We start from the raw sequence: 12,268 nt of genomic DNA, 5'->3' as shown, positions 1-12,268 counted from the left end.
TTACTCTTATGTCATATATCAAGGTCGTACAATTGTGTGGAGTAAAAAAAATCTCCATTTTTATTATTACCAAGAATTACTTAGTCAACTCTTGGAAACTTTTTAAGCGTCTATATCTAACAATGTATTCTTTGGTTTTCTGGAAACAGCCTCTTGAATTAGAAAACTAGATTGAAGTCAAGTATTAAAGATGATTTCTAATGCTGTGGTTATAGTAAACTATTTACCTAGAGTTCTAACTTAGCAGAGAATTCTTCATTTTCCAAAATGACCTGGGTTTAGTTGATACTTTGTGGAAATAGAATTTAAAATGAGGTTCAAAAAGACCCTTAGGTTTTCCACTTGCAGTTGTGCTAATTTAGTTATGTCTTCTAAGCTGAACCAAAATTTAGAACAATTATTGCAAGCAACATTACTTTATCCTGCTTGTGTACTAGAAGATCATTTTGGTGCTCCTGCTGTAGATTTCTCCTTTCTGCCACTTGCCTGATCTGTGGTGGTCTGCCATTTTCAGGCGCTACTTATCTGACCAGTGAAGGGAGGGCCTCTTTGCCAGGTGTTAATGTTTGCTAACATTAAATCTAATCCTCATATAAGGGGATTAGGGATTTTTTTCCTCACATTTTTCCTCATAATCACTTCCTGGTGTGATTCTTCAGGTTGGAATCATCCTCCTGCTCAGTGCCTGGACTGGACTCTATTTTGGGTGTGAGGTAGCTGCATATGCCTATTCTTTTGTATTAGTGTAAGTTAGAATGTCAAGAGGAGCACAAGGAGATATGAATAAAGAAAGGGAAGAAAGACATTTTATTAAGTGCTGAAATGCCCTGATTATGAAGAGAGATGGGGTAGGTTCTGATCAAGCCTTGGGAAGGTTCCTAGGTGTGATCCTCAGAAATGAACTGTTGCCCATTTCTGTAGCAAGCTCTCTAAATAGCCTTTGGCTTTTTCCTTTTGCAGCTTGATGTTCAAGAAGCAGAATGGTGTGGTAGCAGTTGGAAAGAGACATTTTTTTCTTTAATATATTTTTATTTAAATTGTTAACAATTACATGTAATAACAAATTTCCACACATGTTTTCCTAAGTTATGTGATAAAATTAATCTTTCTCCCTCCCTTGCTTTCCCCCTTTCAGTGCTGACAGGGGATTTTATCTGGGTTATACATGTATTATCGTGCAAAACATATTTCCATATTGTTCATTTTTGTGATTAATCTTGCAAAACAAAAAAAAAACCCAAATATAAATGTGAATAAACAACTGAAAAATCTTATGCTTTAATTTCCATATTCTAACTCCAACAATTCTTTCTTTGGAGGTAGATAACATTCTTTGTCATAAGTTCCTCAGAATTGTCCTGGATAATTATATTGCCAATAAATCTATCACAGATAATCATTCCACAATATTGCTATTACTGTGTACAGTGTTTTCCTGGTTCTGCTTATTTCACTCTGCATTGGTCCATGAAGGTTTTTCCAACTCTTTCTGATGTCCTTTCTAAAATCATCATTCCTTAGAGCATAACAGTATTCCATCACTATCATATACCACAATTTGTTCAGCTATTCTCCAATTGAGGGACATCTCTTTAGTTTCCAATTCTTTGCTTTCACAAAAAAAGCAGCTATAAAAGAGAGTCTTTTCCCCTTTTTTTTGAATCTTTCTGGAATACAGATCTAGTAGGGGTATTACTGGATTGAAGGGTATGACTTGTTTTATAGCCCTTTGGGCATAATTCCAAATTGCTCTCCAGAATGGTTGGATCAGTTCACAGCTCTACCAACATGCATTAATGTCCCCATTTTTCCACATCCCCTCTAACATTTATCATTTTCCTTTATTGTCATATCAGCCAATATGAGGTGGTACCTTGGTGTTTTAATTTGCATTTCTCTAATCAAGAGGGATTTACAACATTTGGAAAGAGACATTTTAATGTGAATGCAGTATTCTAGGAGGACATTATTGCTAGGTCATTATGTATATTCCAACATTCCTCCTGACAGTCCTAGTAGTTGGGGTTTTAGGTCTTTTCAAAGTATGAGAACATATTGCATCTGGCTTTACCCCAGGGAGAAGAGAATCTTTCTTGTTAGCCACTATATCACTGTCTTCTTCGTTTGTTGTCTTCACTGGCCTTCTTTTCCTTCAGAAAGGTGCCACTTGCTCTGTGAAATCTTCCATGATCTAGCCTTCTTTGGATCACTCCTAGCATTCTTTTTAGTCTCTCTTGGATGTCTTATCATATTCTTACTTAAAGTTGTTTGTGTAACTTCTTTTCCCCCTCCATCCAGATCTGACTTCATCTTCTTCTAAGGATTTGGTACAGAGCCTTTTACCTGCTGCGTTCATGTTTAGTTCATGGAATTGTTCCCTGCATGGATCATGTGTAACCGAGATCTCTCCTTTGTATTCAGAATTACACTTCCCAGTTCTCTTCTGCCCTTGTCCAAATCATATCTTTCTTTGAGGCCTAACTTAATCTGAACTAGTCTATGACGTCTTCTGTAATAATTTCTAGCCTACATTGATCTCTTCTTTTAGAAGTTGAAAATCTCAGAGTTGCAGGGCACTTTAATGGTCATATAGTTGAATTTGTATCTGATGAGGAATCCTCTATAACAGGGATGGCAAACCTATGGCAAATTGCCAAAAAGGGGCATGCAGAGCCCTCTCTGTGGGCATGCCTGTAGTTGCCAGCCAGAGTTTGTTACTAGAAAGCCAGAGGAACTCAGGGTGGAGCTGTTCCTCTCCCCATCTCCATGTGCCTGAGGACATTTCTCACTTCTATCCCCTCTGCCTAGCAGCCCAATAGGAGAGGGGTAAGCCATGCTGTATGAGGGGATCACATGCTGTATGAGGTTGCAGTGCAGAGAGCCAACAGCCTGTTGAGTCTGTGGTGAAGGTGGTTCCTGTGGTGGAGCTGGAGAGAAGCTAGGTTTGAGGGGAGAATAGCTCACAGTGTGGCCCAGAGCTGGAAGGGAGTAGAGTGCTCAGGCCATTCCCTTTCCCAACTTCACCTGTACTGAGGACATTTGGCAGCCCAATGGGAGAGTTTCCTCCCTTCCCTGTCTGGGCTAAGGGGTAGGGCCAGGGTTAGGGGGTGGGACCTGGCACTCCGTCTCTAAAAGGTTTGCCATCACTGTTCTATAAAATGACACAAGTAAATATCTAATAATGTGGAACTCACTACTTAAAAAATGTTTGTATTGATATTTTTTGTTCTTATATCACCTAAATTCTCCCCCTTTAATCTCTCTTGTTCCCACTCCCCAATTTTCCAGACAGCCATTCTATATAACAAGGAATTTTTGTTGCTTTCTGATGTATATTTCTCTGTGGTACAACTCTTATCATTAGGAAATTTTTATTTTGTTGTTATTCTTCAGTTTTTTTTAAGAAGTATCTGACAGTTTGCCCATTTTAGGAGTGTTTCTTGGGAAAGATACTGGAATGATTTACCATTTCCTTTTCCAGGTCATTTTATAGATAAGGAAACTGAGGCAAACAGGGCTAAGTGACTTGCCCTGGGTCACACAGCTAGAAATGTCTGAGGCCATATTTTAAACTCATGAAGATGAGTTTTTCTGGCTTCAAGTCTAGCATGCACTCTCCTCTTAGATCATATATCATATCCTACCCCTTATCTTTAATCTCACTGTTTACTGCTTCTTTTCATGCTGTGTACAAACATTCCTATTTAATCCATTCCTTAAAAATTGTTTACTAGAGTCTGCTATCCCTGTTATCATCATATCTCTTTTCTCTTCTAAACTCCTTGAAAGTCATCTGTACCCAGTACCTCCACTAAATTTCTAACTAAATTGTCAGTACTCTTCCTCTTCTCTCCCTTCACTTTAAACCAGAGGTGTCATAGTGAAGACTCACAGGCTTTGTGCCCAGTGAATTGTGGGAACCAGTTTAAAATGTAATTGGGAAATGTTTAACAAAATAAGTAAAAATACATTTCAGCAGAGTTAATGTTAATTTGTGACTTTCTAAGTCAATATGTAGTCTGTAGGAATAATATTTATTTGTTTGACACAATTGCTCTAAACCTTCCATGTTCTGGCTTCCACTTTCATTAATTAATTGAATACTTTCTTTAAAGTTATCTTTTAATTTCCAGATATACTGGCTTGCAACATTTAACCTTATTGACCACCTTCTTGTATAACTTCTCCTCCCTTTATTTCTTGTGACCCTGCTTTCAGAGTACTTCTCTGACCCCTCATCAAACTCCTTATCTGGATCTTTAAGTCTTGTTCACCTGTGGGTATGTCCCAGAACCCTTTTATGAGCAATCTCATCAGATTGCCAAGATTGAGTTATCATCCTAATGCCCACCAAACCTCTACTTCAAGGACCATCCCTTGTGTAGGTGGAGCCCCTTCATTCCCACCATCATCAGTACCTATTGACCAATTGCCACTGATAGGGGTAGGCAACCCAGTCTAGGGGAAGAAAAGTGGCACCCTTCAGGAGAGACTAGATGCAGCTTGTGCCAAATGGGTTACACGAGGCCACTACATGGATATACAGAGGTGACCTAGGATTTTGAGCTCAAGAACTGGGAATATTATTGCCCCTCCCCCAAAATCCTTGAACTCACCCCTCCATCCAGATCCTGGTTGCAGGTCGGCTCTTGCAGCTGGAGTCCAGTGTTTATGGAGCTTTTGCCTACTGCCACCACCATCTACTGACCAACTATTGCTCCTCAGCTGCTAAGCCTAAGATTCTAGAAATAATAGCATCTCTCACATCTGCTTTCAATCCAGGGAAGCAATCCTTGTAGAGACTGGATTTAGCAACTTTCTCTACTGGTACTACTGTGCCTTTCTTCTCAGGAATCATGGTTACTAAAAACCTGGAAAACAAGTTCTTCCCTCCAAAATCCTTGGCATTTTCAAATGGTTTTACATCAGAAACTGAGTTTTTATTAATGGAAATTACATTAAGGGAGATTCATTACCATCTGCTTTGCTACTGCATTCCAAGTACCCCGGGGTCTTTTGGTCTGACTTACTCTGAAACTACCTATATGTGTTGTTTTTTCTACTTAAGGAGGTAAGCTCCTTGAGTCTGGGACTCACTTACTTGATAATTAAATGCTCATTCATTCATTCATTCATTCATTCTTTCATGATTCCCAGATCTATATATCCAGGCCTAGTCTTTTCAGAACTGCATCCTTTCCTCACATTGCCTGTTAGATATTTTGAACTGTCACATAGAGATCTCAGATTCAATTATGTTAAAAACGAACTTATCTTTCACCCCAAACCTTCCTCTCTTTCAACCTTCCTATTACTGTCAAGGGAATTACTATCCTTACTGTCACTCATGTCTGTAATCCTATCTCCTTCAAGTGCTTTAGTGATCACTTTAGAGATTCATTCAGTTGCTACATTTATTCATTTTAACCTTCATACCAAGAACTATTTTTGCCCTTTTTTTGGTACCCTTAGCATAGTCCCTCATAACATTGTAAGCTTTTAGTTTGGTTATTTGGTTATTATCTATTATATAAATGTTTATATAGGTATATTATATCTATTGTAATAGATGGTTATTAATAGAGTATTTAGGGAAATTTTTCCAGCTGTGATATTTTGTGATTCTGTCTTAAATGCTTTTGTATCCCTCACAGCACCTACCTACTATGCTAGAATGTAGTAGGTATTAATTAAAAGGAATGATTTACCATAGTTTATAGGCTCATAAGATTAAGGGGTTTTCTTAGTCCAACTCCTATTTACTGCTAAGGAAACTGAAGCCCAGAGAAAGGAACTGTCTCATCCAAGGTCAAGTTCCCCCACCCCACTTTTCCCCCTTAATAAGGAACAGAGCCAGCATCTGAAACCAGAGCTTTTGGCTCCAGTTCTAGTGCTCCTGACACTGCCTTATAGCTGTCTTGACTATTGAAGATGTTTGGGGCCATAGACAGGGATTCTTTTATAGCCTGGCTGATATGATCTTAGACACCGGGGTGGTGGGTGGTGGGTGGTGGTGGTGAACAAGTTCCTATAATTGGCATTAGCCCCAGTGAAATTAGTTGTGAAACTGGTAAAAAACAAAACAAAACAAAAATCTCATATAGCACATGCTGCATTTTCTGAATTGAGCTTTCTTAAGAATATATATAATGAATTTTATTTTAATTGCCTTCTTTATAAATGTTAATATGATCTTGTCTTCCTTATGTATTTGTTTTAAATCTTTTCCATTGGTTTTCCCATTCATTAAGAGGAAAAGAAACGGAAAGAACGGGAAGATCAGATGTATCGTGAACGATTACGGACCTTATTTGTCATTGCTATTGTCATGAGTGTGCTGAACTCTTTAAACATTAGTGTGGCTAGCATTTCCTGGAGCGACTTTGTGAATGAGATGCTGGCAAAGGGGGAAGTGCAGCGGGTCCAGGTGGTGCCAGAAAGCGATGTAGTGGAAATCTATCTGCACCCAGGAGCTGTTGTATTTGGCCGACCTGTAAGTAAATCTACCAACTTAAAAATGAATTATAAGTAAATCTCACCTTATTCAGGAGTTTATTGTAAATCTTATTTTTGTTTTATCATATAATTTTGCATGGTCTAGGGAAGCTGGTATTTAAAGAAACCTTGGGTGCATCCTTTTATAATGTAGATTACTGCCCTGTAATTGTTTTGTAAAATTCTATTTGGAGGCTTCCTTAAAAGAGATATGACTTTTAAAATAATTATGAATCTTGATCATTTGAGAAGCATTTAGTGCCTATTATGTGCTCAGTGAGAGAACCAAAGAAACTTGATTTAGAATTTAACTTATATTGCCTTTGACATGTACTAATAGCTTTGTGATTTAGCATCTTAGTTATTTAACATCTTAATACCCCAGGCAATAAGATTGTAAGTTATTGAGGCAACTAGGTGGCACAATGGATAGAGTGCTTAGGACTAGAGTTGAATGGACTTGGATTCAAATTTGGCCATAGACACTTGCTAGCTGTGTGACCCTGGGCAAGTCACTTAACCCCATTTGCTTAGTCCTTGCCTTTCTATCTTAGTTTTTTTTTTTTTTTTTACTAAGATAGAAAGTAAGTAAAGTATTAAATTACTGAGAAGTTCCAGATCTGTACTGGTGCAGGATATTTTCCACAATCAGTTCCCTAGGGAAATCATAGTTATTTAGCATTGTATTCCTTTGGCCTAAGACACAAGAGGTCGGGAGGGTTTTGCTTTCAGGGAGCCTAGAATTGAATGAAGAAAAAATAAGATTAACTGAATCACAGAATAATACAAGCAATCTGATAAGTCCTAATTTATATCATGCAGACCTTGAATGTGGTAGGAGATCACTGAGAAATTGAATAATCAGAGACGGCTTCTTTAAGTTGAGTCCAAAGGATGAGTAGTTTAGAGTTGTGGAAAGGAAAGGACACTCCAAACAGTGGGAAAAGTGTGAATAAAACCATGAAGATAGACTTCTTTTTGAGATAGAGAGGAAATCAAAGTGAGTATGTGGAGGGTATCTATTGGCAAGGAATAGACAATAAGATCAGATAGGTAGATTAGACTAAGCCTTTTCAGGGCTCTGAAAGTCAAGCCAAGGAGTTTAGATTTCGTATATCAACTTAAGGGGACACTGAAAGTTTTTAAGCAGAAAAGTGACATGATGAAAGAGATATTTAAGGAAAATAAATATTAGGAATTGGCAGAATTAATTGAGGATTTAACACTTGGGAGGTCAGTTAGGAGTTTCTTTTAGTAATCCAAACATGAGATGTTGATGACTTGAAGCAGGGAGCTATGTAATATGGAGGAAAAGGAAAATTTAAGATGTTTCATAAGATAAATGAGCAAGTCTTGGTGATTCATTTTTGGAGGTGAAGGGTGAGTAAGATAACCAAGATTCAGTGATTAGATGAATGTTGATGCCCTTTATCAGTGGTGAGAAGAGGTAAAGAAAGTAGAGGGAATAAATTAATTTTAAGATTTTAAAGTTGAGATGATGAGACATCCAAATGGAAATGTGTTATAGACAGAGTCTCAAAATAGTTCAGTTGAGAGAATAGAATGCATAGAATGCATGAGTATAAATTAGGGAATTTTCAAAGTAGGAGCACTGAAGCCATGAGAATCAGTAGACATTAAGTGCCTACTGTGCAGCAGGTATGAATATATCTCAAGGGAGAAGAGCAGAAGAAGAGCCTTGGGAAAGAGAATTCAGGTGATAGAATTAAGAGAATTAAAAAGGCAGCAGGATCAGGTGAGCATTTTCCCTAGATATTGGAGTTCTGCATGTATTTGACTAGAAATAGTGGACGGACAGACAGGAGATGGTGGAAATATAGGATCCATGAATATGTCTTAATAGACTGTTAGATGGCTTAGTTTCAGAGAACAAGAATGTAGTCCTAAAAATATCTAAATCACAAGATGAAAAAATAGTAGTAGTTTCCATTTATCGTTACTTTATCATTACCAAGCTCATTGCATAAGCATCAATTAGACTGAAACTTTCAACATACATATGATAAAGATTGGAAGTCCCTGGATTTTCTGATATGCTACTAAATGGGTATGGTGAGTCTTCGAAGTCATCTTTACCCTTGTTTTTCTCTTTTCTGTTTTCTACTTATGCTTAAGTATAGATACTCTAAAACATATTAGATTGGGTTTAAACTCTGCTCTGCCTCTTAACCATCTGTTTGTCTGAAGAGGGGGCTACTTAGGAACATAGATTTAGAGCTGGAAAGGACTGTACAGGTCATATATTCCAGTCCCTTTTATTCATGAGGATACTGAGTTCTAGAGAGGTTAAGTGACTAATGGCTAAAAGTCAGAATAAGTGTTGTGTCAAAGCCAGGATTCAGACCAAGGTCCACTGTCTCCAAATCTAGTGCTCTTTCCATTGCCTCACTGAATTTACCTCTGTGAATTTTTGTTTCCTCATGTAGAATGAGATGGTAAAATGGATTATTTCTAAAGGCCTTTCTAGTTCTAAAATTATGTTGTTTTGTGAATAGCTATTGTAGAACTTGGGCCTTCTGCTACATTATTCCTTCTTTGTCCTAGGCAAGCCTACAATACTTGCAAAATGACCAGTGTGTCAATTCTGCATTTCTATAAATGGATTTTGCTTAGTTGAATTACTGGATTCAGGAGTCTTTTTGTTATTTGCTAGGCTTATCCTTGGAAAATAGTCTTGATCTGTTGCAGGGACCATCTTTAAAACATTTCCAGCATAATAGAACCTGCTGGAACTTGTGCTTCACTAGTATAGCCCTTGAGACCCCAGGGTCATCTCCAAGTACTGATGAGTCATTGTTGGAGGAAACATCCAAATCAGTGAGATCACAGATCCATTTTAGTGTTTGAGAACTGTCTTGTCATAGCATGCTTTTACAGAATTGACATCTACCTTTACTCCCATTCTCCAGGAGTACCTTTGATTGTTTCCTTAGCATTAGACAAAAATAGAGATAATATAGGGGCAGCTGGGTAGCTCAGAAGATTGATGGCCAAATTTAGAGATGGGAGGTCCTAGGTTCAAATTTGACCTCAGATACAACCCCATTTCCTGGCCCTTACTACTCTTCTGCCTTAGGTAGAAGATAAAGAGTTTAAAGAAAAAAAAGGCACACCAGCATTTTTTGCATTTATTTCCTAATTTATTCTGTATTTGCAAGTGCTTGAATTTTACAACAATTTTATAACAATTTTCTTAATCTTTAAATTTTTTTAAATTAGAAATTAAGAAATTTAAGAAATTTAAAGATTAAGAAAATTGTTTAACATTTTTGGCTGTGGATATTTGATACTTGTAAGATTTTTCTTCCATATCAACTGATATTGTATATCTGGGGTATAGATGATATTGTGCTAAATATTATGGAAGAATACAAAAAACTAAAATATACAGTCTGTTTCTTTGAGGACCTTACAGTTTGGGTAGGGACATTATATAAACATATAAAGAGTTAAACAAAGTGAACTATGAAATAAATAACAGTAAGATACTTAAATAACAATTCACAAGGCAGTACATATCATAGGATTGTAGAATTTTACAGTTCAAAAGAACTCTCTAGGTCAAACACCAACTTCTTTCTGAAGATATTCAAGTAAGAAGAAACCTATTCCTCAAGGTAGTCCATTTGGATTTTGGACTTTTAATTTAGAAAAATTTCTTGATATCAAGCCCTTGCAACTTCCACTTTTTATTCTGGTCCTTCCTGTTGGAGATAAAAAGTCTTAACTTCATTTCCAAATTTTGGAATATGGCTGTCATGTCTTTTTACATCTTCTCTTCTCCATGCTGAACATCCTAAATTCCTTCAGCTGAACTTGAATCTTCACCACCCCAGTTGCCTTACTCTGATTAATCTCTAGTTTGTCATTGGTCTTCCTAAAATGTGACTCTCAGAACTGAACAAAAATGAAAGCAGATGTAGTCTGATTAGGACTATGTACAGAAGGACTCACATTACCCTCCCTGGTTCTAGAATCATGATATCACCAAAGATACCATTTGCTTTTTTGGCTGCCACATCTCTTTTAATGTTCATTGAGCTTTCTGTCTATTAATTAAGCCAATGATAGATGCTATAGGAATTTAGAGAGGGAGAGATCCCTTGATTGTAATGTGCTTTGGAAAAGCCTGCCCTGGGGAGGTAATAAGATTTTAATGGGATTGTTTGAGTATCAATCTTTACTTTGAGTCCTTGACAAAGAAAATTTTGACACAGGGGAAAGCATTTCTGAATAAATCAGTGATAACCTATTTTATACCAAGAAGCTAGAATATTGCCATGATGGAGGGAATGTTTATCTCAGTGGATCATTTTTTGGGGTCATTAACTCTATAAAGTTATACCGCAGTAGTATTCATTGGGTACAGCACCTAGCACAGTACTATTCATGTGTGTCATTAAATATGTAATGATTTATTGATTTGTCTGATTGCAACTTTTTATCTGCCTGTCTGTCCATCCATCTCTCTATCTATTGATCTATTCCTACTGGTTAACAAGTAAATGAAGAGGCATTGTTGCTAGGATGACAGCTATTGGCTATGATATTTTCCAGTAACTTCACTGAAAGTAAAAAAGGAATCTTATTGCACAGTGAAGATAGAAATTCTTAATGTGTGTGCAGTGTCATGACATTGCAAGCAGATAATTTATTTGATCCAGAAAAGTACATGGTCAATAAGAGAACTCTCACTGGTATCAATTAGGTATCTTGGAAATAATTTTTGCAACCCTCTTAAAACTTTCACTTGCCTTGGGCTGTTAAATGATTTTTTTTCTTGGTATGAATAATTCCTGTTTGTATTTTAGACTCACTGGCATTCTTATGCATGCAAATGAATGACTTCTTGATTTTGATAAAATCATTGACTTTGAGGACTCATCTGGGAATTCTTGGCCTGGTATTGACCCACACTCAAACAATTATCCATTTCAAATTACACATTAATTAAGGTACCCACTGACTGAGCTAGGAGTGGTGGTAGAGGAGAATTAATCATTGATGCTTTTGGGAAGCCTCTGATTGACCAAAATAATAATTTTGCAATAGGAAATCTTCCCTTTTCTCCTGTCTCAGCAGAGTTTACTGAATTTTCATGAAAATTAGGTTGTATTATGAAGCTGGATAAAGAATACACACTGGAAGCATCAACTTTAAATGACCTTTGGGTGGAAAAATCCTAGAATGCTATTTCCTTATAGGGTTACTAATAACATTCTGTAGAAGTCTAGCCAGACTTTGTCATGCAGTTCCCAGGTTTAGTGGGCCTTTATTATCTATCTACTGGTCTTTTCATATTTCCTTGAACTCTTAACAAGAGAGTAACTTCTGTGCTTTTGTTTTGATATCTAAATAAAGCAATTTTTAATCTTAAATGCCTCTTTCACTGGCTTTTTCCCCCTTCTTAGTGACTGGTAGACATTGATTTAGCTAGCATGTTATCACCAAAGACATTGTGGTAACAACTCAATCCCCAGGAGGGTGGTTGCCTTTTTTTTCCCTTTTTTTTTTTGAAGTCTAGGACTTCCTGCCTCCCTTAGGCTACAATTACAGTGACTACAAATTTGCCTAGTCTGGTTGCCCTCTTCTCCCAGGATTACATTTGTGCTGGACTTTGTGTGGATAGCTGAAGGCCTTAGCTGAAATGTATCTCAAAACTCCTGAATCAGAGGCCCACCATCTTTAGCCTCCCTTATGGTAAGGAATTGGGGGGGAGGGGACAGCTTTGAGACACACTAGATATAGTAGC

The 12,268-nt window shown here is 37.2% G+C and overlaps 1 protein-coding gene across 2 annotated transcripts in view; it reads left to right on the top strand.

Moving 5' to 3' along the window:
* SPG7 (SPG7 matrix AAA peptidase subunit, paraplegin) overlaps positions 1–12,268 on the top strand; it is an 83,035-nt gene that overhangs the window by 25,778 nt on the left and 44,989 nt on the right. For both annotated transcript variants that reach the window (XM_044663167.1, XM_044663168.1), the window contains one exon: positions 6,252–6,493. In XM_044663167.1, the coding sequence (XP_044519102.1) occupies positions 6,252–6,493 (242 nt within the window). The remainder of the gene's footprint in view (positions 1–6,251; positions 6,494–12,268) is intronic.

This window comes from Gracilinanus agilis, chromosome 2 (genome assembly GCF_016433145.1).
Source record: "Gracilinanus agilis isolate LMUSP501 chromosome 2, AgileGrace, whole genome shotgun sequence".
NCBI classification, from domain to species: domain Eukaryota; kingdom Metazoa; phylum Chordata; class Mammalia; order Didelphimorphia; family Didelphidae; genus Gracilinanus; species Gracilinanus agilis.
The sequence above is the reverse complement of the archived record's forward strand: the minus strand, read 5'-3'. Positions and strand labels throughout refer to the sequence as shown.